Source organism: Akebia trifoliata, chromosome 8 (genome assembly GCF_017979445.1).
Source record: "Akebia trifoliata isolate Shusen 1 chromosome 8, ASM1797944v1, whole genome shotgun sequence".
Classification (NCBI taxonomy): Eukaryota; Viridiplantae; Streptophyta; class Magnoliopsida; order Ranunculales; family Lardizabalaceae; genus Akebia; species Akebia trifoliata.
Genome location: NC_141382.1, coordinates 51110180 through 51136240, shown reverse-complemented (window position 1 = coordinate 51136240; position 26061 = coordinate 51110180). Strand labels below are relative to the sequence as shown.

General features: G+C 34.1%; 3 protein-coding genes across 9 annotated transcripts; 1 reads left to right on the top strand and 2 right to left on the bottom strand.

The window, feature by feature from the left end:
- Positions 1-3110: 3110 nt before the first annotated feature.
- On the top strand, positions 3111-9560 carry LOC147397626 (DUF1997 family protein, putative (DUF1997)). 4 transcript variants are annotated; one of them, XM_086449479.1, is made up of 9 exons: positions 3111-3368; positions 3500-3575; positions 3977-4207; positions 5029-5137; positions 6034-6079; positions 6547-6632; positions 8758-8816; positions 9166-9251; positions 9366-9560. In XM_086449479.1, exons 1-9 carry the CDS (start codon positions 3287-3289, stop codon positions 9383-9385), a joined length of 795 nt encoding a protein of 264 aa, XP_086305605.1. In that variant the 5' UTR covers positions 3111-3286; the 3' UTR covers positions 9386-9560. The 4 variants fall into 4 exon arrangements, with proteins under 4 accessions (XP_086305605.1, XP_086305602.1, XP_086305604.1 ...); XM_086449476.1 differs by having other exon boundaries at positions 3115-3368; positions 3488-3575; XM_086449478.1 differs by having other exon boundaries at positions 3115-3368; positions 3488-3575; positions 9166-9277; positions 9369-9560.
- Positions 9561-10353: 793 nt separating this feature from the next.
- LOC147397625 (pre-mRNA-splicing factor) lies at positions 10354-15854 on the bottom strand. Of its 4 annotated transcripts, none has more exons than XM_086449472.1 (4): positions 15735-15854; positions 15139-15521; positions 10994-13305; positions 10354-10597 (listed from the first exon to the last, which is right to left on the bottom strand). In XM_086449472.1, the coding sequence occupies exons 2-3, from the start codon at positions 15483-15485 to the stop codon at positions 11031-11033; spliced, it is 2622 nt and encodes an 873-aa protein (XP_086305598.1). In that variant the 5' UTR covers positions 15486-15521; positions 15735-15854; the 3' UTR covers positions 10354-10597; positions 10994-11030. The 4 variants fall into 4 exon arrangements, with proteins under 4 accessions (XP_086305598.1, XP_086305599.1, XP_086305600.1 ...); XM_086449473.1 differs by having other exon boundaries at positions 15139-15492; positions 15735-15840; XM_086449474.1 differs by lacking the exon at positions 10354-10597 and adding an exon at positions 10752-10900.
- Positions 15855-21367: 5513 nt separating this feature from the next.
- Positions 21368-24239, bottom strand: LOC147397624 (keratin-associated protein (DUF1218)). Its single transcript, XM_086449469.1, is given in 5 exon segments — positions 21368-21916; positions 21918-21969; positions 22862-23076; positions 23638-23740; positions 24085-24239. Coding segments are annotated over 4 exon segments (591 nt in total). The 5' UTR covers positions 23728-23740; positions 24085-24239; the 3' UTR covers positions 21368-21682.
- Positions 24240-26061: the final 1822 nt, after the last annotated feature.

Below are 26061 nucleotides of genomic sequence, written 5' to 3'. Positions count from 1 at the left end.
TATATCGCTCTTCACACACACCCGACAGTGGGATACCATCCGCTACACAATCGGCCTCGACATGTATTTGATCATCTCTGATTGGATGGCCATCGCTTTCCTCCACTTCAAATCTCTCCCCTCACTACTTAATCAAAGTGATCACCTTCTTCTTCAATCGACATAATGTTCTCTAATCTCTAATCTCTAACTCTAACTGATTAATGCTTCTCTACTCTCTAATCTCTAATCTCGAACTGATTAATGCAGAAATTGAGAGGTCAAGACCTCTATTTATAACATTAAAAAAAACAACCAACCTACGTAAGTTCCTCTTCTCCTACTCAATTTCTAATTTATAATCCCTAGTCCGACTGGGTTTTTCTGTTTCTTCCTGTTTCTCTGTTTCTATTTCTAATGTGAGAACGTAAGTTTGACTAGTCTAATCGTACATGTAGTAGTTGATTGCTTCACTCACTACTCCTCCTATCAGATTTTCCACCTCTAGCATGACCCTACATTCAATCCAATTTGCACACAGGCCCAGACCAAAAATCGAGCTTCTTACCCTCTAAAACAATTCCAATGGAAGCTCTTTCACACAATTGGTTCGTTATAAATTTATTGACCAAAGCGTTCAAAAATATTTTTAGGGTGTAGAGTGCCTCCAAAGCGTTATGTATTAAGTTAATTAATATACTCAAGGTAATATTTGATAGTCAAAATTTAGGGAGTCAAAATGGAATCAGAGTTTTGTCCTATATGTCTAAAAGTTTCAAAATGTGCAGATTTTTTTTGTGAGGATGATCCTTATGGTGAGAAGATCACCTTCACAAAAAATTAATATATTCCGAAACTTCTAAAATCTCATCAAAAGTTGTTTACAACTTAACATTAAAATGATGGGTCCACAATTCTTCAATTTGTAAATTGGGGTTATAAGTTTCAGAATAAACTATGTTTTTATTTTATTTTAAGGATGATCTACTCATCATAGAAATCATCCTCACAAAAAATCAGCTCATTCTGAAACTTTTAGCCCATACAAGACAAAGCACTTTAGCTATTTTATTGGTTCTTGAACCCGACTCTACACTTAAATATCAATTTTATTGTTGTATATTTTATTTGTTTTACTAACCTATTATAAAAAAGGGAAATTTAGTCTTACCCCCTATACCCCCCCCCCCCCTCCCCCACATGAAATGCGAAATTAGGTATGCCCCCCTTAACTTATGTTGACTTGGTCAAACCGTTAACAAAAACAGTTCTATGTTAATTGAGATTGAAAAATGACTCAAATACCCTCAGGTATGTGCAATTATCAAATTGCCCTCGATTCACATGTGTTTTAAGTGAAAGAAATAAAAATTTAAAACATTTACTATCGTTAGATCAAACAAATGTAATCCATCGATTTGGACTTCATTTTCTTTACCCTCACTTCAACTTCTTTAGAGATGAACCTAGGGTTTCCTTCATACACAAATTAAGTACCCATCCTTAATTGTTCTTGTAAGATCTTGCATTATCAAATAAAACAAAAGAATCCTATTATTTTGAAGTCAGGTATGTATTCTTGAAGCATATTGGTTATCCCTTTGTAGAGCGATGCAAGTCTCTCTCTCTCTCTTCTTCTTCTTCTTCTTCTTTTGCTTTATTCGAGTGGATTTATTGCGGATATTAGATGGAATCTCCACAGTTTGTTAATTGGAAATCGACTCATTTGATTTCTTTGTAACAAGGGTTTGATTCTCAATTGGAAGTGATGCCAACATTAACAACGACTTCAAGATTGGGAGGAGAAAACCCTTAGATCTAAAACTTTAATTGGAGATTGACCCGTTTGATTTTCAGTTGGAGGTGATGCCAACATTAACGACGACTTCAAGGTTGGGAAAAAAAACTCTTAGATCTAAAACTTCAATAAGGAAAAGAGACACATAGGGCTGCGTGCATGATTGGTTCAAGAGCCCAATGTGTTTTAAAAATTAACAAATCTTACCACGTAGACACTATGCTAGATCTAAACTCTTGGGAAAGAAGCCAAATTGAGGTTACACATTTCTATGAGGTTGCATCAGTTATTAAATAAGGGTATTACAATAATTTCACTCTCTTATTTAAAGAACGTCATTTTTTTTAATGGTTTAACTAAGTCAATAAAAATCAAGGGGGACAAACCTTATCTTGCATTTTGTGACCAATTTTATAGTAAGGTAAGATTAAATTTCCCTGTAAAAAAGTCTCTTTTATATTTAAGAATTAATATTTTTTTAATAAAACAAACATATTTTATATTGAAAAAAACAATCATTACTCCACCATGGTCTTATATTTTAACTTGTCCATATCCAATATCCAAGAACAAAGATGTTTGTTACAAAAAAATATATGCTAAGCTAATGAAACAATGACATAATGCCATGCATATTGAAAAACAAGTAAAATCCAAGCATTTAAATTGTTTGGAAATTTTCTCCCGCAATCTTTATAATTGCTTGGTTGCATTTTTTGTACTATTTATATAGCTTAACTATATCATTGGTATTACTATGCAACTAACCTATCGAATAAAACTATCAAAAAATCTTCAAGTTTTTCGATTCAAAATTATTTTTTTAAGATTTTAACAATGATTTTCTATCTTTCTTGATGACTAAATACAGAATAAATTTAAAAAAATAAGATTATTTGAAAAAAAAAAAATCTCCATCGATTCAATTTCTCATAAAACTCAAAAGAAGATGAATATAAAAAAAAAAAAAAAAGGAAAGAAGAAAGAAAGAAGAAGAAGGACGAGGAGGAAGTGGATTTTAAGTTTTTGTTTGGTAGGTGATGGTGGGTGCAATAAATAAAAATGAAAAAGGTAAAATGGTAATTTAATTTTTTTAAAACAAAAGTCACTTAAGTGGTGCATTGAGGCATTTCGATGTCTACAAATAGCCGCCCCTTGAGAAATATTAAAACCTTAAAAGAATTGTGTTGAAAGTAAAAGTTGGTGTGACAATGGAATTTCTCAAAATATATCATTAGGAAGGGATGGGGTACTCATCCCTAGGAAACATGAGGAAACAAAACATGTGGTTTTTACTAGTAAGTCCCATCTGTGTCTTAACAAACAAAATGGGGTCTGTTTAAGGAGGTAAGAAGATGACACAAAAGACACGTGTCCTCTTTACAAAGATCAAGTTCCAAGTCTTTTTTATTTTATTTTATTAAATGAACTTTTCATTAAAGTTCAGTTTGGATTATGTATCGCCATCTCTGTGTGTTTGTGTGTGTGGTGAAAGATATATAAATCTCAATGAATTGCAGATTAGAGAGATCTTTCTCCAACTCATCTTCTTCTTTCCACTCTCAATCACCCATCAATCCAAGTAAAAGAGGTAAGTTGTTCCCACCAATTTACTTACTTGATTTTAAGCTGAATCCTGTTATTTCCTTAGCTTTGTGTCTGTTGATAAGATATGTATAAAGGGTCTACTGTTTTTCTGTTTCTAAACAGCAATTTATGCAGTTGAACCACTAATAAGGACTAAATGCCAAGGACCACTCACTCCCACTTTTCCTTCCCTTGCTTTTTCCAGAATAAGGTTCATCTGCAACACTTTCTATATCTAATATTATCTTCTTCTTTTCTCCTTCTATCTAAAACAATGGTACTTCTTGTTAGAAACCCATAATTTGTCAAATTTACAATAATATAAACGACATTAGTTAAACAGACTACGACAACTTATGGGAACACCCATTTTATGTAAAGGTCTTCCATACTCTTTTTTTTTCTTTGTTTTTTTAATTTCTAATGTTGGTATTTCAATTTTCTGATCCCATAATCAGACATTTGAAATCTAATAATGAATGGGTTCTGATAAAAATGCTTAGACTAAATTAAAAGTTAAAAACCGTAGATTTGTTCTTAGTTTGTCTTCGTTTCTTATATTTGTTGATGATTCCATTTTTCATCATCGACGGTTCTATAATTAACATTCAGGAGAAGAACTGGAGTAATCCAAGTACCCAAAGCTGAATTGGCTAACTCAAATGCAAAGATTGCAAATTTATCTGCTAGACGGAAGGAAACGATTAAGTTGCCAAATTATGAGGAAGGCTATGGGAGGATGTACCCAATTAGTGAATTTCTTTGTCATCCATCAGGAGTTGAAGCAATTTTGAACACAAAGGCCTTGCAAAGCTTTCAGTCCATGGATTCTAACACTTATAGGTCCTTGTCCTTCCTCTCTTTTTGATGCCTACTACAATAAATCTCTCTTCTATTCTTTCTAAGAGCAACTCCAACCGGTCTCTAAAATAGAGAAAGCCCCTCTAAAACACCGTTCACGTCTCTAAATATAGAGATCTATTGTTCATGTCTCCAACTCACTATTCACCTTATTTTAATACCAATTTTATCCCTCTTTTTTTTTTTCCATAAATGTCAAAAATAACCTTCTCTTATCATGAAAATGTTTTAAATACCATTTTTAGTCCCTCACTTTTCAACTTTTTCAAGCAAATGAATAGTGTTTTAGAGAAGGGATTGGTTGGAGTTCAAATTGGTTCGGAGGTGAGCATCTTTTCTAAATGTAGAGACGTGGGTTGGAGTTGCTCTAAATAATATATTAATATAAATGCTTTCTATTTCCAGCTTCAATATCTAAATCAATTTGAAGTTGTTTTTTTTAATATTATTATGATTATCTTTAAGGCAGAGCACTAGAAAAAGTCATGATGGCATGGTCAACGTGCCAGGCCTATTAGAGATCTTATAATGAATTTAGACATTATGAAATATAGCCCAAGCACTTATTTTTCCCATAGGCCTTTTTGTATGAAGGAGATATATTTCATTGTAACCACCCACCCCTCCTCTTTTTCAATGGAATTCTCTCCTATTGATGAATATTGTACCAGACCTTTTTGCGCTAAACAGATTAGTTAAGAATGTCAATAGGGAGAATTTGTACACACCAAAGTTGCAGAAAGGAAGTGGACATTACAATATTGAGAGACATTTTCTCAACTTTTGACAAGATTTGTATGCAGGTGCACCCTACCAAAACTCAAACTTTTGGACTTTGAAGTGGCCCCTTTGTTAGACTTACAAGTAACACCAACAAGTGAAGATTGCACAGTTGAGATGTTGTCTTGCAAGGTGAGTTTATTACCCTCGTCCTAGACACAAGTTGCATCATTCTTACATAGTACTCTATATACTTTGTTAAGTATCTACAAGAGTAGGGATGTTAACAACACAACTATCTTATGTACGAAGCTCACACACTTCATTGGGCCACACCAACGGCTAAGGGTGTTTTGCTTATTTAAATCCCCCCCACCACCACCCAATTGCCTTATTTAAGTTACCAGGACAGCCGTTGGTGTGTTCCAATAAAAATGTCAACATTATTTCCCTCCGCATTTTGTGGTCGAGGGGAACCAATTTCATCCCAAGCTATTCATTAGGCCGCCTATTCAGATTGCGTCTTCAAAGGCATATCTGGCACCTTGGAGGACTAATTTTCATGTGATCATGCAGCATCGTTGCCTAAGTGCTATATAAAAGATAAAACAATGTGCATAGGCAACTGACTTATCTAACCTCTTATGTTTTCTTGTATAACCATTACTGATTAAACACACAAGCACTACAGAATTTAAAATATGCACGTGTGTTTATTATATATGGTACAAACTTTTTTTTTTTTTCATACCTCAAACACTGGTATTCATGTTTGATATTTCGTATTATGAAGGAGATGTTTGTTTGGAAGAGATTTTTTTGTATAATCATCTAAAATTTGTCTTTTAAGAGGTCTGTTCTTACAAATAATACACAGAACAACTCGGATTGATCCATATATTCATGCGTGCCTATATTTATTATATATTGCACAAACTTGTTGTTGCTTTCATATCTCAAGCACTTGCATCATGTTTAACCATAAAGTTTGGTATTTTGAATCTTGAAGTTGAGTTTTATTTGTAAGAAAGTCCATGGTTGTTTAAGGGATCTGTTCTAATATTCTTTCCTTCTGTTTATTCATACAGTTCGAGGGTTCAGAAGCCATAGAACGCCAAAATGATCATTTTTCAGGTGCAATTTTGGAACTATACAAGGACTTGTAATTTCTTAACCGAGCCATATATCTCTTTGTAGAATAAAGTTTTGGCTATAGGAATGAAATGTTCTCAGTTTGGCTTAAATCACATCAACCTCTATTCCAAATTTTACTTTATTAACTTCAGTATAACAAGTGTCGTGCATTCATGGGTGGTTGAGACTTGAAGAACCGTATAAGAATTTTTCATGAATTGTTATGGAGTTACAATTTGTGCGATAAAAATTTTCAAATGAAGTTGCCAATTCTTGGTTCATGTGCATAACAAATAGGCATCTTGTCACGTTCTAATTTAAAATAGATCCAGGTGGTTTGGTAGCTTCTACCAGATATATAGAATTTTTTGGGCTTGAGCATTGAGTTTGAAGGACACTGGAACTCAGTAAACATTGTGGAATTATATGCAATAAATTACTTTCCAATCTTTGCTTTCATTTTGCAGCATTTTTGCGAAATCACATAACATGGAAAACAAATGGTTCTGACCAATTTTTGGATGTTGATGTGAAATTGAATCTCTCTCTTGAGGTTATTTGTCTTCTCCCTAAAACTTTTAAAATTCTGTTACATGTAGTTGTTAGTTATTTTCATTAAATGCCCAAATGAAATCAAGATGCATGATTAGTGGATGAAATTTTGCTGTGGAGCTTAGGATTTAGACTGTCCTCTCTAAGAATTGTACAAAATTAGGTGGGATTGTGGATGATGGAGTCCACCTAAAAACAAAATTATCAAAAGATGGGTTTATAAGCAACCCTTTTATCCAATTTCTATACTCTGAATTCTCATCCACTGCTGAGACCGAGGAATCTTTTAATAGAGCAATAAGATTGGAGAAACAATCTTCCAGTCATTAAGATTTCTTATGAAGCCCATGTCTAAAGAACATCCCTCCTTTCCCATCTCCCAACAATCTCCGACTAAACAACCCATCTTATTGGAACAGAAAACAAAGAGGGAAAAGGGACCTTCAAGGAAGACTTGCCACACTACACATCCTCCAAAATAGAACCGATTCCCCTTGCAAAGTTTAAACTGGATATATAGGGGAGCGTTCGGAGGCCTTAAAACTGGATATATGGGTTAGAAGTTTTGGAATGGCCTGGCTTTTTGTGAGGATGATCTCTATGATAAGGAGATCATCTTCACAAAACATCATCCCATTCTGAAACTTCTAACCCAAGTTTACAAGTTGAAGAATCTTGGACCGTCAATTATTTGTAAACCTCTTTTGATGGGGGGTTAGAAGTTTAATAATGGACTGATTTTTTGTGAGAATGATCTCCTCACCATAGAGATCATCCTCACAAAAAATCAGCCATTTCTGAAACTTCTAGCCCATATATAGAAAAATGTTTGGCACAATGTTTGGCTCTCTCTAGGGCCTCCGAACGCTTCCCATAGATATATATATATATATATTTGAATTCATCCCTCACATTTTATATTCCCCTCCAATCACTAAGATCTCAGTATTTACCTTATTACTATCCCACTCAATCTGTTCCATTCCAAATGAAGTTCGTCATCAAACTTTCCAGTCTGATTGCCATAGACATTAGAATTAAGATAAGGTGCTCTCCTAGATGCCAACTGTCTCTTGAAACTCTCAATAATCCTGCTCTTTGAAATTATGCATATATTGGAAATCACCTCAATGCAATGAAGACTGCATCTGAATAGATGAATGGAGGGTGATGATTTTATTCCTTTTAGATGCTCAACTTCCCCACAAAGAAAAGAGCATTACCTGAAAATAGTTGATGAATAATTGAAATTTCACCTTATCCTACCACAAAAGTTTCGTCCATTTCTACTTCCAGCTCCTTAACCGTAAGTCTTCCCAATGCTTGTACTATGATCCTAAGCATAAAGATTAAGGTCACTTTGCATCCCGTCGAAGCGGCCAACAATACAGGACTTGAGGACATTAGCAGCTTCACCTCCTTAGCATCTGCAACAGTGCCTGCATGCCTTCACAATATGGTGTGCCCTCCCACCAGAGGCAGTTTTTCTGTCTGCAGCCTCAATAGAGGATTTCCTAACCCCCTCTCTTCTTCAGAAGATCTTATCCATGGTTCCTCCAGTTTGGTCATTGTTGTTGGACTTTCTCTGTCATTCTCACTCTCCTTACGCGTCTCAGCTTGAGAATTGCCGCCATATCAGATGGTTTTGAGAATTGAAGCTTTATCCCAACCTAGAATTTGGTCTCAATCCATCTGGAGTTGAAATTCAGTTCAACACAAGTCAAATTTTTAGGGTTGAGACCAATAACCAATTTTTGAGAATTTCAAACAGGTTTTGATTGAGTTTCTTGAGTACTTGATCATATAAAGTCCCATTTAGCAGATAATTGGAGCTGAACTCAGATAGGTAGCCCAAAAAAAATTTCTTGGATATGTTGGTTTATATTAATATCTTCAAAGTTTTGATGTAAAATATCCAGTCGGTTGATTATGGTCTTTCATGGCTAACTGGGGAGACATCTTTGTAATGTCATAACTAAGAGGTGTACTTTTTCGAGAAAATTTCTTTTTTTTTTTGCTTTGGCAGGCCGCATGTGCCATCCCACCTGGCACTTTTTCGAATTGGCAACTATGTCACGTAATCATAAGTAACTAAAAAAGCTTACATCAACCTCTGTTATCTGCAGATCTACACACAGCCATTTAGTTTGCTACCAATATCTGCTGTTGAGACGCCTGGAAATTTGTAAGTAGTTTAAATTCTTTCTTCTTCTTGTTTTTTGATAAAGTAGTTTAAATTCTTGAATTCTCTTCAGGGATGAGGTGTTCACTAATGAATTATTATCTGCTATTTTTCCTTCCTGGTAACAAGATTAGCATTAATTACATTATTATATACTGGAATATGAGTCTGCTTCTGGAAAGGTAGAGCAGAATTTCACCCCTAACGTGTCCAAAACTAGTGTGTCTTGGTCTCCGAAACTTCACATTCTTAAATCTAAAAATTATTGTGGTACTACAGTTGTACTGTTTGTTTCTTTTAAAACTACTACATGAAGCTCATTCAAATTGTGGTGATTTGTGGTTACCTAAAGGATCATGCAATCTCTGGTGGATAGGCTCGTTCCACTGCTTCTCCAGCAGCTACTCCAAGATTACGACAAGTGGGTTCAAGAGCAATGTAAAGTCTCTACATGAATGCCACGAGTAATTGATTGAGGATTAAGCATTATGTTCATTATATATTAGGAATGTGTTGTATGGTAGGTTAAATCATTTTATTTTTATGGTCTAGCAGGTGCACTGTGCATATGATGCGTATAGCATGGAAGTCGTGCTCATCACCAGTCGGAGGCCCTCTAGTTTTATTTTTTTCTGGATTTGTACCCATTACTCAAATGACAATTTTTGGATCTTATTTATCTACTCGTGAACGATGTAATACTACTTGTAACCAGCTCTAGTGTGAAAATTATGTTGTAGCTTCAAATGATGAACTTATTTGGCAGTAATTTGACATGACTCCTTTTCAGGATTACAATGGTGGTTGTACAGTGCAATCACATTGGAATCCCAAAACAACTATTATATCACAATTAGGGACCCCTGAAAAAATGAATATTACTTCAAACATCATTGAAGCATGAATCTGAATCATGACAAGATCATGTTGGGTGGTTTTTAATTATTTTTTGGTTAGTTGTTGGGGGCAGTGGAAGTGAAATCCAACTTGATTAAATGATGCGAAAACATGAAATCCAATTTCATCCATTTAACTCTATTAAGAACCATACAACATTCAAGACATGTTTCATATACTTCTCACAATCTCACTCCCAACATCCATGTATCATTTTCCATCCTACTTTTATACTCCTTTAAAATCCTTGAGATCATATATAAAAGATAAGCTTTATCATAATTGTCAAAGCCTTACCCTAAGGACTCTAGCAAGATTTTTTATTTTGCCCATAAAGAGCTGTTCAGCAGAACCACAGCCCACAAGAACTTATTCTGCTGAGGGAATCCACATGAATTTAATGTGGAAACATTTTTGTTCCCCTTCCCCCACAAATCTCACAGGGAATATAGGATGCAGAGCGGCTTTGCTTTCCTCACAGTCACAGCTTTTTTGACTCACTGTCCTGCAACTTATATTTTAACTACCAATGGTTTGATTATTACAGTATGAATGTACATAAAGTTGATTTATTTATTTTTTTAGAAAAAAACACAAAGGCTTCCATAGTGCTAAAACAAAAATAGCAATTACTGCAAGCATATCATGTCAGCCAATTTCTCCATAGAAACAAAAATACAAACCTGAAATATTCATAGCTTCTAACAAATTCAAACATACAAGTTACCAAAGTAATCACCCTCTTTTACAAGTTCACCAAACATAATGCAAAAAATATGGAAAAAGCATTTCATGATTTCATGTGCCCTTGCCACATGCCCAGATTAGTGTTCCATCCCTTAAAGAATGCTTGCCAGCTTTGCCATCACAGTCGAACACTATCATCTCTGCACGCCCATGGTATTCAGATTATGTTAATCAAAGAAGCTTCATAATAAAAACAAACTGTGAATTATTTAAAAGGGAAACCATAGTTTTCAGATTAAAAACACAATACAGTTCTTCAATAGAATCTGGATCCTACAGTCCTAGGCATCATCGAGTTCCAAACCCAATTCAATTTAATAATTTATGGCACGTGTCCTCACAGACTGGCAGTCTCCTTTATATTCAGGATATGTTGTGTAATATGTCAGGAGGAGTTGGATTTGAAACCCGATTGGGTGTAGCAGAGGATCTGCACAGTGTTCCTAATAAACATAAAACACTAAGATAACAGGGGAAAAAGGTTGAACAAGTTCCAACTGTAAGATTTGAAAAAAATAAAAACTTCACAAACTCACTAAGTGTATTGCTGGTTCCAAGCATGCGTACAGCTACTCAGTCTCTCCGCCTTGGCCGATCATCATCACTGTTGTGCTCATACCTACTTCTCCTTGATCGAGAATCATTATCATACCTGCCCCTCTTAGCATCCATCTCTCTCTCTCTTCCCTCCCTTCTTCTTCCACGCTCTTCTTCTTCTTCATCCCTTCCTCGCCTTCTACTTCTACGCTCTTCTTCATCCCTTCCATGCCTCCCATCTTCATCTCTTTCATGTGTTTCAACACCACGTTCCTCATCGCCTATTTCATGCCTTCTGATACCACGTTCTTCTGCACCCCTTTCGCGCCTAGTGCTTCCATGTTCTTTCTTTTCATCCCTTCTACGCCTCCCATTTCCATGTTCTTCTTCACCTCTTTTCTGCATTTTGACACCATGTTCCTCATCATATATTTCATGCCTTTTGATACCACATTCTTCTGCAACCTTTGCGTGCCTTGTGCTTCCATGTTCTTTATTTTCATCCCTTACACGTCTCCTCCCATTTCCATGCTCCTCTTCACCTCTTTCATACATTTTGACACCATGTTCTTTGTCATCTATTTCATGCCTTCTGATCTCACGTTCTTCTGCACTCCTTTCGTGCCTTATGCTTCCATGTTCTTTCTTTTCATTCCTTCCCTGCTGTCTGATTCCACGATCTTCATCTCTTCCTGCCTGCCTGCTCCTATTCCCTTCCTCACTCGTCCTGTACATTCTGCTTCCACGTTCTTCTTCAAAAACTGTGTGAGAACTACCTCCATGTTCTCCACCACCATGAAATCGTTGATGCGACAATTTTTCCCTTGATCTATCTAAACTTGACTGATTGGCCACCTTCCGATCTTCAAACTCAGCTCTGCTCCCACGCTGCTCCTTATGCCCTACATCTCTTTCTAAATTCCGATTTCTCGACTTTGACTCTGGTTGCTCTTCACTGGCCCCATCTTCAAGCTTCCTCTTCCCTCTTGTTTCTTGAGGGCCATAACCCTCATCCTTAGCTTCCCCCCTCCTTGACTCAACCCGATTACTTTTATCCAATTTCCTCATTTCATCAAAACCACCACTTTCCTGCCGTTTATCATTGTGATTTTTTCTTCTTTGATCATCACTTTCACCCCTCCTAGATCCAAATCCTTTCTTTTCCCCACTAGACTTCATCCTATCAAGTTTCACACGCCTGTAACCACTATCACTGCTGCCTGAATCACTATCACTGCTGCCTGAATCAGAGTTATCGCTTCTGCTTTTGCTGCTCTCACTGTCAGTAGTTGAAGAATCTGCGTATTTTTTTGAGGTTTTGTATTTCCCAACCTTCCTTTTGGCATCTATATGACCAATACTGGTATCAGAGTCATCCTCATCAGAATCATGTCTTCTACTTTTCTTTTCCATGCTAATTTTTCTCTCTCTATCAGATTCAGATTCGGATTCATCATTCACATTGTACCTTCGGCTACCTTCCTCCCGTCTTTTGCTACGATCTTTGAGGTCCAAGTCATCTTGATTTGTCTTGCGACTTCTACCACTGAGATCCTTATGTTTCTCAGCTCGATTTTTTACATTTCCTTTCCCACTATCGAGGACCAAATCATCATCAGAGTCATGTCGCCTGCCTCTTTTCATGTGCTCCTTCTCCATTGGAATTTTGGGCTTCTGTGGGTTTTCATCCAAATCATGCCTCCCATGAGTTCTAACATTTAGTTTCATATCTTTTTTGGCATCTCTTTTGCCAACATCATCACTGTCAGAATCAGAATCATCACTGTAGGGCCTTCTTGTTTTATTGGTCTTCTTCGAACTTTTTTGCTTGTGTCTATTATGTATAGAATCAGAATCACCTTCTGAATCACTGCTTCGTCTACCTTTCCGAAGGTTCTTCTTTAATACATTGACATGTTTTGCACTGGTATCTGAATCAGAAGAATCACCTTGATACCTTCTCTTTTTGTTATCTTGCTTCTCATGGCGCTTTGACTCCGCAATTTCATCTCTCTTTCCATCATTCTTAGTCTCAAATCTCTTCAAACCCTTCATTGAAACATCTTTGTCAGTTTTGAGATATTCATCTTTCTCTAGTAGCTTTTCTTCATCCTCTACATCAATATTCTGGTATTCTCTTGGTTTCTCCTCATCACTTTCATCAGCCTCTAAGTCACGACCTTTTTCCTGCTGCTTCTGTTCTGGAGGTTCAGAGGTTTCATCACCTCTTGTTATCCCAAGAGCAGCTCTTAATGTCTCCATTTGTCTCTCCTTTCTAGCTGCAATTTGATGTGTCTGTGTATCTGAGAACCTGGAGAATTCACCCAAGTAATTCGAACAAATTAGATGAAGTGAAAGAAGAAAAATAAAGGTTTGCACCCAAAAGATGCAAAACATGATAATTATTATGATACTGAAGCTCAGGCTAATCTTTCAAAAATCTAAATACAGTAACCAATATCTTTTGCATACAAAAGATAAAAAAGCATGATAACTATTATGATACTGAAACCTAAGGCCTATACTTCAAAGATCTGAAACAGTAACCATTCACGTCACAAACAATATCTAATCTAACCCCACCATGAACAAACTTCTTCTACCTCCATAAGATTCTCCAAAATGAACTATGAATTATTCAACAAGGAACTGAAAATCCAACTTTAACATCACCATCTACAACAACAAACACTCAATAGTAAATAAAAGAAATGAAAGTTTTTTTTTTCTTTCAAGATTTTCATAATTTCAGTCTTCATTATTTAATATTAATAAGTCTGAATTATAATTAAAAAAAATTCTAAAAGACTAAAACCCATACAATAAAAGAATTTGCAGTTATAAAAACATGTTAAATATCCGTTTTCAATAACATTACATAAAACTATAATAAAATATAAAAGAATGAGGCATGTAGATATTCAGGAATAAGAAAAGACTAATCAAAAGACATGCCCAGGGACATGGTTCCTTCATTACCTAGGCAAGCCTAGCGCATGTGATAACCTTGACTAACAATAACATTTTGAACTGTTTCGCAGAAAACAAAAACACACACACACATTCATGGTTCAAAATACATGAAATTGCAGAAAACAGTACTCATCATGGGATCTATCTCAAGCAAACAATTAATGCAAATATAAATGATGCTCATGTTGAAATTTAAAAAGGAAAAAAAAAGGGTTTAAATATTAAATTCTTTTTAAGCTTTAAATTTAGATATTCCAAGCTCAAAGCACAATTAATGGAACTAAGCAGCTCATCACTTCTCCAACTGTCAGAAAACAGTGAAAACTAATTAAAAACGAGTTTCAAAACTGGCAGGATCAGTTTTGTATATGGGTAAAGATTGCTTGATCCAACAGAGTTTTCATAAAACTTGGAAAAGCCTCATTTGAATCAACTGAACTGGGTCTAAAAAAGTTATAAATCACTGCTAATTCCATCCTACAAAGTTAAAGATCACTCATAGAGGTGGAGAACCACTCCCTCCCTTCCACCCGCCTTTCTACGAAGAAAGATTCGGATCAATGCTAATTCCACCCTACAAAGTTAAAGATTGGTCATAAAGGTGGAGAATCACAGACCCCAATCCCCTGCTGCGTTTATATTTTTTCTATAACCCCCAAAATTAAATGTTATGTTCTAGCCTTCATCTAATAACTAAAGATAACATTTATTGAGATCAAATTGTCTCAGTACATAACAAGACACCGATTTTATCCCATTTGTTGCCCCCCCCCCCCCCCCAAATAAAAAAATAGATAGTACATTTATGGTAGCAAGTCAACACAGCTGTAAGAAGTGTGAAAAAAAAATCCGCCTCTCCATCTTAAACAACAAAACCCTCTAACAAACACTTCTTTGAAGCAAACCACCACCGAATAAAAAAACTTAAAAGCACCAAACGACGTTAAACGAGTCCGAGTTTGATGCCCAAAAATCAACATGGTGCAAGAAGAGTAAATATCTCGCTCATTCAAGACGATTTTAAAACCATGGCTTTATGTAAATGAATGAGAATACTAATATACAAACACAAATCCTTTTCCAATGAATTGGAAGGTAAGATGGTCATGAAATAACATATAGACAAAACAAGATAACTAAAAGTATGGGTATTGTGTGACGGAATAATTACTTGTTTTCAGTGATTAGAGATCCCCCAGGATCACTGGCTGCAGCGGATGCATCAGAAGATTCCAAAGACTTCCTTAATTCATCGAGTTTCTCAGATATTTCGTCGTCTGTGTATCCCTGTTCAATCAATTTATCTTCCAGTGTCACAAGCTTCAACTGAATCTGGCGCTTCCTGTCATGTTCAAGGATCTCTTTATTGGCCTTCTTCACACCACCAGTTCCCTGATCACCTTCTAATCCCTTTGCTTCTGTCTTCAAACTCTTCGGCTTTACAAAAAATTTGTTGGTTTGGATGTAACCATTCGTTCCAGACCCTCTCGGGGTCTGCAATCCTATCCCGTTATACATTTGGTAGCTGAGTTATGAGAACAAAATCAGCAAACCCTAGAACGAATCGAATCAGATTGAAGATTAAGGAACTGTACAAATTAAAACTTGTAGCTTGAAAATAAACACAAAATCAGAATGATTTATCGGATCATCAAATCAAAATATACGATTCAGAAAGAAAAGAGAACGAACATAAGAGAAGACAATTGGACAAACAAATCAAAACATCTATACCAATTAAACAACTCTACGAAACAAAATAATTACCTTAAAATACAGTCGAATAACAACGACAAGGAACTTCTAGATTGAAATCGCGTAAGATGAATGAAACCCTAGCTTTTCTCCGCTTGAGACTAGATACGTGAGGACCAAAAGCTGGACTAAGAATATATATATAACAGATTCTATTGTCACACCAACTTTTACTTGCAACACGCCAGACCTTAAATTACATATGTAGATTGGTGTGTTATAAATAAAAGTTTATGTGTGAAACTTTTAATAGAAGATATTTGAGATATCATGTGTTTTAAAATAATAGTATATTCCTTGACCGAGGTCCTCTACTAGAGACTAAAAAAAATTACAGAAATATCCTCAATTTCGATCTAATTTGAATTTGTGACCCCCACCTCAAAATTTGTTCTTCTTTTTTAGATTAACAAAATAGTATCTAAATATGTTCATGTATAACCAAAACAAAAACAAAAAAATCTTAATTTATCTTTCTAACCATCAAAATAATTTTGATTTATTTAACTTCATTTTCAATCCCCGAAATATATAAAACTGACAATTATTTTTACACAATCACTTGGATACCGTTCATTTCTTCAATGTTTTCTACAGTACCATAAGATGTTCTTGGATCTTGTAAAATGGATGACATTGAAGGATGTAAAAATAGTTGTTACTTGCAAATATCCCCCAAACACGACCCTATATGTATTTGTTATGGATTGAAGCGTGAAGGTGAAAATGGTTGATATATATATATATATATATATATATATATATATATATATATATATATATATATATATATTGCTTATTGCTTAGCAGTTAATATATAGACTAAAGACTTAATATATGGAATATTTCATGTTTATCATTTATTTATTTTCATTAAAATATATGGTGTTTGATTGTTTTCAAGTAGGTTTATGGTCGGTTTGGTTAAGTTATGGTTATTGTTAATTTAGTGGAATTTACCTAGGCCAATTTGATTTCAATTTGGCCCCACATTGAACCAACTCCTTGTAATAATTACATTCTAAACTAATAATAAAAAACTTATTAAGAAAAAAAAATAGTGTTGCTTTTCCCCTTCTTATTCTTGAAAATTAAAGAGGAACCACACCACTAAAGCTTCACAAAATCCAGATTTTGTTTTCAAAGATTAATTAGCTACAAGTCGAGGAAACTTTTATAAGAATTCTTGTCAATAATGGGTTTGGAGTAAGATTTTCAACTAATAAATTTGGTGTAAAATTTGTAAGAGCTCTTACTAATGTTGGGTTCTTTATCTTCAATATTTGATGTAAAAAAAGTAATGAAAAAACAAAGCAGCAAAAAATATAGAAAATCGCTCACTAAACACAATGATTTGCGTGGTCCGACACTGTGCCTGCATTCATGGATTAGATAAAAAATCCAATCACTTTATTCTTTCAAGTTTTACAATCCTAGAGATCTCTAGCAAGATCAAGAATAGAGAAAACATGTTTCTCTCCCAAAAATAAAAAAATTCCTTTGATGACTTCGCTTCGGAAAAGATATTTTTGATATTGTTTTGCCTCTTGAAGCCCAAGTCCAAACAAAATAAAAGAAAGTCACACAACGTTTTCCTACGATGTAACAAATGGGCAGAGATGGATTTACGATGGTTGCAATTGGGGCACTTGCCCCCACAAGAATTTTTAAAGGAATCCAATTATTACGAAAGGAGCCCCACACCAAAGCCAATTTTTTTTTACTTATATGAGTTAAAAGTTTTGGAATGAACTGATTTTCGGTGATGATGATCTTTATAGTGAGATATCATTTCCCACAAAAATCAGTCCATTCTGAAACTTCTAACTCCATTAAAACAAGTTGAAGGGTACTAAATCACTCATTTTTTATAAACTCCTTTTGATGGGGTTAGAAATTTCGGAATATCCTGATATTTTGCAAGGATGATTTACTCACCATAGAGATCATCTTCATGAAAAATCAGCTCATTCCAAAACTTATAACCTATATAAGACAAAAACTTTGGCTATGTAGTGGGGGTGCTTATAGCCCCATCCATTTTTAAAATATTACATGAAACTACTAATAGTTTGATATATTTTAAATTTACCCCATTGTTTGCCCCGACCCTCACTCAATTTTTTTGGGTTAATTAGAACCCCCTTTAATTGGTTAATATTTGAGATACCACATTACCACCTATGTTTTCCAACCTTGACATTAGCAAATTTTTTATGAGCATTTGACACACTCCTTTACTTCAAATCAATAACATGTCCTCCAATTCTTGGTGGATGTTTGCTCACAGCCCAACAAAGTTTGATGTGTGGCACGAATGGCATCAACAATAGAGAAAACTTCTTTTTCTTGCACGCTGCCCACATGTTTATTTTTTTAGATTTCATGAAAATATTCATATTAATAAATAATATCCATTTTTTGAGCTTGATCCAAAGTGTTGAAAATGGATGACCATCGAACACCCAAAAATAAAATTCAACAGTGAAACATAAAAAAAAAAAAAAAAAAAAACCCTTTATATAATTATCCTCTACAACTCCATTACATCGAATCATATTTTTAATTGTCACAAGGTGATCACATCAGAAAATTTTCTTTTTCTCATAATGAGTAAGAGAGAGAAAGGGGAGCCAAGGGCATTCGACATCATATTATTAAAATTCATTCGAAAATACAAAATTCACTGAAGAATGGTGGAATTTTAGTCAAGTGTCATTATAGACTGACACACTCAAACTTGACGCTTTTGCGACAATGCATAGACCATAAATTTTTTTCTCCGAGATACATGATAAAAATCTATGGTTCAATGCACTGCCACGTTAGGGAGCGTAGAAAGGTCAATATGCCTATCATTAGTCTTTGATCAATATTTGAGATCTTATATATCTTAGGTGTTCTATCGAATACTAGTGAGAAATGACCTAATTGCCCATTTCTTCAATGCCAAAACCAGTCACTGGCTATGTATATATATCTTTATTAATAACTAAAATATTAAAAGAAAATAAACAAACAAATAAGAGAAAATTACTTTAAGAACTCTCAAGAAAGGACTTCTTTCTATATGATCCCTAAGTTTTTCAAAGGTTGCTTGGCAGGACCTAACCCTCATCTCCCACATTTCTCAAGATTGAATGACCTAACCGTTCGAACTCAATGGAGATGTCAAAAATTGTCAACCTCATCTCCCACATTTCTCACAATGAATGCCTTAACCATTCGAATTCATTGTTTTCATCTAAAAATTGAAATTTTAATTTTTAACATCTCAATCGAATTTCAAAGATTTTATTTTGTCATAAAGAATTTAAGAAAGAAGAAGAACTCATTTTTGAGTATTTTTTCGAATATTTTGAAAATGGTTCTTTTGGGTTGAAATAATTTAAACAAATCATTATCTTAAATTTTTAGTCGATCTTTTCATGTATTTTAGTCGGAAAAATTCGAAAATTAAAAATAAATGAGTTTTACCAGTGTCAAGTTCACCAATTTATATTTAAAAATCGATGAACTCGACTCGACACTAAATTAAAAAAGCGTCGAGTTTGATAGTAAAAATTATGAATTTGACAATATGAGAGACCATTAAGAAAGAAAAATGTTCATTAAATGTCCTGTAAAAAAAAAAAAAGTTTATTAAATGTCCTCTTGAGCTAACATGCAAAACATAAGGATTATTCAGAAAGAAACCCTTCTAGGAGGGTACTTTAAATAATTTTCCCAACAAATAAATAAGAACATTCGTCGTTGTTCAAAAAAGCTTTGAAATTGAAAAACAAAAAAAAAAAAATACAGTAATCCATCATTGGATCCATCTCATTCAACAAAATATAAAATAAATATAAATACAGTATTCATTTTTATTTTTATTTTTATATTCTAAACTCAAAGCACAGCCAACATAAAATTAAATGGCTTTCTCCGTTGCTTCTGAGCTTCTGTGTATTCCCAGCTCGATCAGTTTATCTTCCAGCATCAGAAGCTTCAACTGTATCTGACGCTTCCTCTCATGTTCAACCATCTTCTCCTTATTCGTCTTCTGGACATGACCATCGTACTCTATTCTCTTAGTTCCTTCTGTCTTCTTTGACTTTGACTTTGACTTTACCAAGAATTTATTGGTCTGAATATACCCATTCGTTCCTGACCCTCTCGGTGTCTGCAACCTCATGACCCTTCTTCTTCTTCTTCTGCTTTCTATCTCTTAAAAGATCTCTTAAAGAAATAATAATGGAGAAACCAACTACACTGTATATATTATATAGGAAAATAAAGATCTCTCTCTGTAATTTAATTTTAAGAGAGATGCTATCAGCACCCCAACTTTTACTTATTTCACCCACACCGTGTAATTATTTGGTGATCTAGTTACATAGGAATTGGTGTGGCATTAGTAGAGGTTGGTGTGGCAATAGCAGCTCTCATTTATTTTATCATACCTAGATTATTAAAGATTAAAACAAACCCATTACAAAAGTCTGGTTGAAGTTATTACTTCAACATTACAAACCTTACAACTAGTTCAGCATTTTGTTTACAATTAGGATTAAGCATTGGCACCCCAACATTTACTTACTTTCACCCATTAATCTATTTTTATTTGTTTTTTAAATGAGGTGTAATAAGTAAAATATGGGGTGCGAATACCAGCTCTCTAATTTAAACACCTATCTATAGTTTGGTTAACAAACACACGTAAAAAAATAAAATTAATATTTTTATCTCAAAAAAAGTAAAATATTCTTCATCTTCAATCTTGGGTTTTGGTGACAAGTTCATGCCATAAAGTTTTCATAACTAATTGATTGAACTCCAACTCATAAATCATCTACAAAGGAATATTTATCACTTAATAATCTACACCCTGATTTTACAAGTCATATATTCAGGTGATAAATCATGATTAATTCATCAATTCCCTGATTAATCAGCTAGTCCACTATTCAAAAAAAAAAAAAAGGAAAATATTGGAGAATTTTATCTATCTTTGAGATTCACTAAAACGCATAAACCTTTATGTCAGGGACAATTCGGGAGAGAGAGGTCATCATTGCCACCATCATCGAATCCTTACCATCCCATAGCATTCCTTGCATTCTGTCACTATCTTAATCCACATTCTTTTTGAAGTTTTTTTTTTTTTAAATTAATTATTATTCATCGATCACATAGCACTCCAGAAGTCCTGAACCTACTCTGATAGTTCTTTTGGACTTTTCGATTAAACAATTTTCTTGAAAGTTATTTATTTTTGGTCTTTTCAAGGAAAAAAAATGTAAGCAGTAAACATTGCCAAGTTTTATGATTTTTTTTTTTCATAGTAGATCTGATAGCAAGAATGTGTATGCAAAACTAGTGTTCAATTCAGGGGCAGACAATAACTTGCAAATTTTCGTTTTTTAACCGTTTAGTTTGTTACCCAATTATATGGAATGTATGTGTACATTAATGCATGATTGTGAAATAACTAAGTGTATTCTTAAGGAATTCTAATGTATGTGTTCCTTAAATGTATGATTGGGAATTGTATTCTTGAGCCCTTTTTTTTTTTTTTTAAAACCGAGGATCGGAATTAGATTTGTAGAATTTCACTGAAACATTGTCTAGTGCTGGATAGAACAACTATACCGAAATTCAGATTTGGAACCAAACATTGATCATGATCTGCGTTAAATTCCAGCTTATCAGAATTAACGAAATGTTACAAGAGATGACAGGAAAGGCACGACTATATTTACAAATTAAAAAAGGGGGGAACACCAAACCAAATGTGCAAATGGAACGAAGGATGTCCTTTGGCATGTATGCAAGACAAGTTACAAATCTGAGATAAACGACGGGATCCTAACACATTTAAAACATAAACATGAAACTGAAAAGCTAAACAAGTAGTATGCTGATAAGAGTTGAGGCAGTGCACGTCTGATCATTCTTATAACCTCCCACGGCACACATTATACCTTGGCCCTTCCATTTGTATCGTAATCAGTTGCAAGGACCTCACCATATTCACCCTTGACATCGTCCTCCAAGTAGTCCTCTCTGGCATTGAGTGTTAACATTTGGCAGATCAACCAAAAGAGGGATCCATCAAGGGCCACAAATGCCGCGCCACCAAAGAGTCCAGTCTTGGCTGTGGGGCATGCATAGTCAAGGGTGTGATGCACATTGTGGACGCGGTGAAGGACCTTCAGTGATTGTGGCCCAAAGCATCATTACTGCCCCAAAAATAGAAACACCCCTGATATCACCAATGCACAAACTTCAGTGAAAGTAAGGAATCAGATAGACTCGCATGCAGGGGAAAAAAAGAACTATACAAAATGTGTACAAACTCACAATAAGTGCTATTCTAGAATGACTACGAAATTGATTAACCACCAGTATGCACATGGATCGCTCTAGCCAAACAAGCAGAAAAAGCTACAACATCATCAGCTTGAGATTAATTTTCACCAATAACCATAGGAATTAGACATCCCAACCACCGTAGTACATCAAAAAGTCATGGTAGGTTGAAGGTGCTTGGGTGTGAATCTTCTCTTTTAAGATCAAATCATTTAAGTTTACAAGGCTTGAAGCACTCCGAGTCCTATTGCAAGCTTAAAGGTGGCTAAAAATGACGTGCGCTAGCTCAATTTATTTTCTAGGGGCACACATGCCAATAAATTGGGACAATACAATAGACAGGCCAAGGCCCATCTAAGGGACCAAATTAGTATTACCCATTTGGAGGATCATGTTACGTGGTGGTTATGTCATAACTTTATTTAGATAACAGAAACAGGTCTTTAAGTTGGTAATCAAAAACATCCAAGGGATGAAATAAACAGGTGGGACTAGATTCATGGGCATAATCAATTAAACATATAATGACCAGGAAAAAAAACATTATAAAACACTATATGTTTAACTAGGGGCAAAAAACACTCAATCTCAACCATTGTCTTAGTCTTTTAACTTTAAAAGAAATTAATTTCAAATTTCTATTTCTACAAAACAAAACAAAAAAATGAAATAAAGCAAAGATAGAATTCAAATGCAACAAGAAGATGGCATTTCAAACATTCAGAGCTCACAAGTAGATTACCAAAAAGAATAGTGAATATGATGATACAGACAAAAGTACTTACATTGCAATCACAAAGAACACGACCAAAGTGGTGCTTTGGAACAAAGCCTCTCTAGGAACAGATTTTCCTTTGTAGGAGTAAAATACAGAAAACAAACCAAGAATGGTTGAGATAACGAGAGCTACAACAGATAAACTCCCCAGAGCAATAGTAGGATCCGATGGAAATTTGCAAATCACCATATCTCTTCCGGGAATTGCAGTTCCAGATGCAGGCTGACAAAAGAGAAAGTATATCAAGAAGAGTGGAACCATAAAGAACCAACGAAAAACATAGAATATATAATCAAAGCTAAAATATTTTATATTTCACAGCTGAGATAATTTTCCTTATTGTTCAGATATACTACCAAACAGTTCTCACCTAATTCTATAATCTGCATATAACTTAATAAATCCAACCATCATAATAAAATACAAATAGAAAAGCCTAAATTTTGTGTCTAGAAGTTAATGGACATATTTATTTTTTTAGGATTGTCTACAAAAATGTTTGGAGATGAAACCTAAAGAATAAAAATTTCAAACCAAAAAAGGCAATGATATAACAGATATAACATAATAAAAAATTTAAATCACATGGTAAGCAATAAGATTTCACCATCCGAACGAAATCTATTCCTAAATCCAAAAGGCCAAGTCTAGATGGATACTAAAAGCCTAATAAATATAAATAAATAAATAAAATACCATGGAGAACCTATCTATTGGCATGATTTTCTAAACAGGATTCCCTTTACATGCAATAACTTCTGAATTAGTTAAAAAAAAGTTAACCTTTTTATTTTCAGCAATTACGCCGAGTATGAATGAAAGGATCCCAAAAGTTGCCACAGCAAGAGAAATTGTAGAAGTCTTAAATGCCATTTCTCCCACACCCCTGCAGTCAAGAATACAAACTGGTATATGAGATTGATGAATCATGGTTTGATGTCCAGTAAATTATTATCAAACACAGAATAATAGGATTTTATTATTAAAATAAACAACGACTACCAAAATCAAAACTTTTTTACTAGAAAAATAAAAAAGAAAATCCAAAACACACGATTCAGAAAGAAGATAAATCAAGCAAACTAAATCAGAAATCAAAACATCTACACCAACTAAACAACTCTAGATCCGTACGATTTCTCAATCGGATTCCTTTAATTTCAAAGTGATCGCCAACCAAATAAGTACGATCGAAGAAATTCAAACCACAAAGACGATGAGCAATTTTACCTTATCTAGAGATCGAATCGAGACGAAGAAAACCCCTAAAACGCTCCGCTAACAGAGGTCTACAATGAAGTTGACGCGAAGGAGATTGGAAGAATATATAATAATAATTTTACCGATAATTTAGGTAATAACCTTTGACTTTCACTGAATATTTGAGATATACCCCCTAATCTTCAAACTCATGATATATATCCCTTGACTGAAGTCTTCTAATCTTGACTAATGAACAATGGTAGAAATAGCCTTGACTTCAATCTCTTCGGAATACTTGATTTTTCATCTTAAAACATTGTATTTCGTTGAGGAGATGTTCTCAAGTTTTATATATTTGCCAAAGGACTTCCCTATTATAAAGTTGTATCCCGATGAATGGAAGGGGCCAAAGCATGGTTTTAAAACTTGGTTTCACATCTTGTCTCGTCTAAGTCCGATATCAAGTCGACTCAGATGAGTTTTTCGATACGTTTGAGATGTCTTATTCAAAAAATTAAAAAAAAAAAATTGAACATGAGTCCTAAATCTCTATCAAAAAAGTGATTTTGTGAGTTAATCTCGTTCAACTCCAATATTGAGTTAACTCGGGCGATACGTCTCGATCTTGGATGAGTTTTAAAATCATGGGTCAAAGAGCTTAAGAAGAGGGTATTAAAGTCATTTTAGTTAGTCTCTCAAAGATTACAACGGTCAAGAATAAGTAATTAATTTCAAAACAGAAGGATATGTAATATATATTTAGAGAAGGGGGTTATATGTAAATTAGAGTAAATACGTATTTTTACCCCAATTAGGACTTTCCTTTGGTCGTTAGTTTGTTTGGATGCGGAATCTCTCTGGCAATTCTATAGACGGAATCTCTGATTCTAATTTAGCTGGCAAAAAAGCCTAGTTAGGAAACCAATTAAATATATAAATAAAGTGAGTGTACATGGACGTAATAGCGACAAAATACAATTAAAAAATCCAGTAAAAGTTGTTAGTGACGAAGAAAACATGTAAACAGAATATTCAATTATTAAAATTTATTTATTTAATATTTTACTTCGTGACTATGATTATTAAGTAATTTTTGGAAACTCTAACGTGTGCCTTGGGCACTTGTTAACAAAAACCCATAAATTAATAGGATGGGAAAGAGGGTTGAAATCATCCGATCATGTTTGACTGTTTTTTTTTTTTTTTTATTTAAAAAAAATTACTTAATAAACTTTGGTGGAGGGATTTCTTTTTTAATTAGTCATCAAGTTTTAAGTTTCTTTTAATAATTCATTTAGTAAAATTTTCTTTTTTAATAATCCCCATTCATCACAGTTCTCACAATTGAATGTCCTAACAGTTTGATCTCACAATTGTCATTCAAAAAATTAGATTTTCAACATCCTAATCAAGATTTCGAAATTTCAATTTTATTGAAAAGGATTCAAGAAGGAAAGAAAAAAATCAATTTCAAGGGATATCTTAAACTTTTTGAAGATGTGTGAAAAAATTAAAGTTTTTTTCAAAAAAATTCTTTGTTTTAATATTTATTTTAGTTTGAAATCATTCAGACAAGTTTTATCTCGAGTTTTTAATTGATTTTTTCACATATTTTTATCTGAAAAAGTAACAAAATGTAGATGGGCAGATTTTACTAACGTCAAGTCGACATTGTCTAAAAATTTTCAAATTCAACAATAAAAAATATTAAATTCGATAAAAAATAAAAAGAGGTGTCAAACAATAAATATGTTGACATGAACAACAAATAAAAAGTGGTGATCTTTCCAATAACGAGGAACCGTTCAGACAAGAAAAATTTGCTAAATGGATTATTAAACTATTCCTCAGAGCTTAGGGAATATTTAGAAAGAACTCCCATCACAGGGTCCTTTTAACTAATTTTTCCTTTATTTTTTGTTTGGACCGAAAGTGATTACCCAATAGATTTATTTGGAGACTCTCAAATTAAAAATTGCTAAATTAGTTTTTTTTTTTTTTTTA

Coding starts and splice junctions, on each gene's coding strand:
- LOC147397626 (XM_086449476.1), top strand. CDS start 3,287: ATGAATTGCAGATTAGAGAGATCTTTCTCCAACTCATCTTCTTCTTTC. Junction 5,138..6,033: donor TTGAGATGTTGTCTTGCAAG/GTGAGTTTATTA, acceptor TTATTCATACAG/TTCGAGGGTTCAGAAGCCAT. Junction 6,080..6,546: donor CCAAAATGATCATTTTTCAG/GTGCAATTTTGG, acceptor TTCATTTTGCAG/CATTTTTGCGAAATCACATA.
- LOC147397625 (XM_086449472.1), bottom strand. CDS start 15,485: ATGTATAACGGGATAGGATTGCAGACCCCGAGAGGGTCTGGAACGAAT. Junction 13,306..15,138: donor TCTCTAATCACTGAAAACAA/GTAATTATTCCG, acceptor TGAATTCTCCAG/GTTCTCAGATACACAGACAC.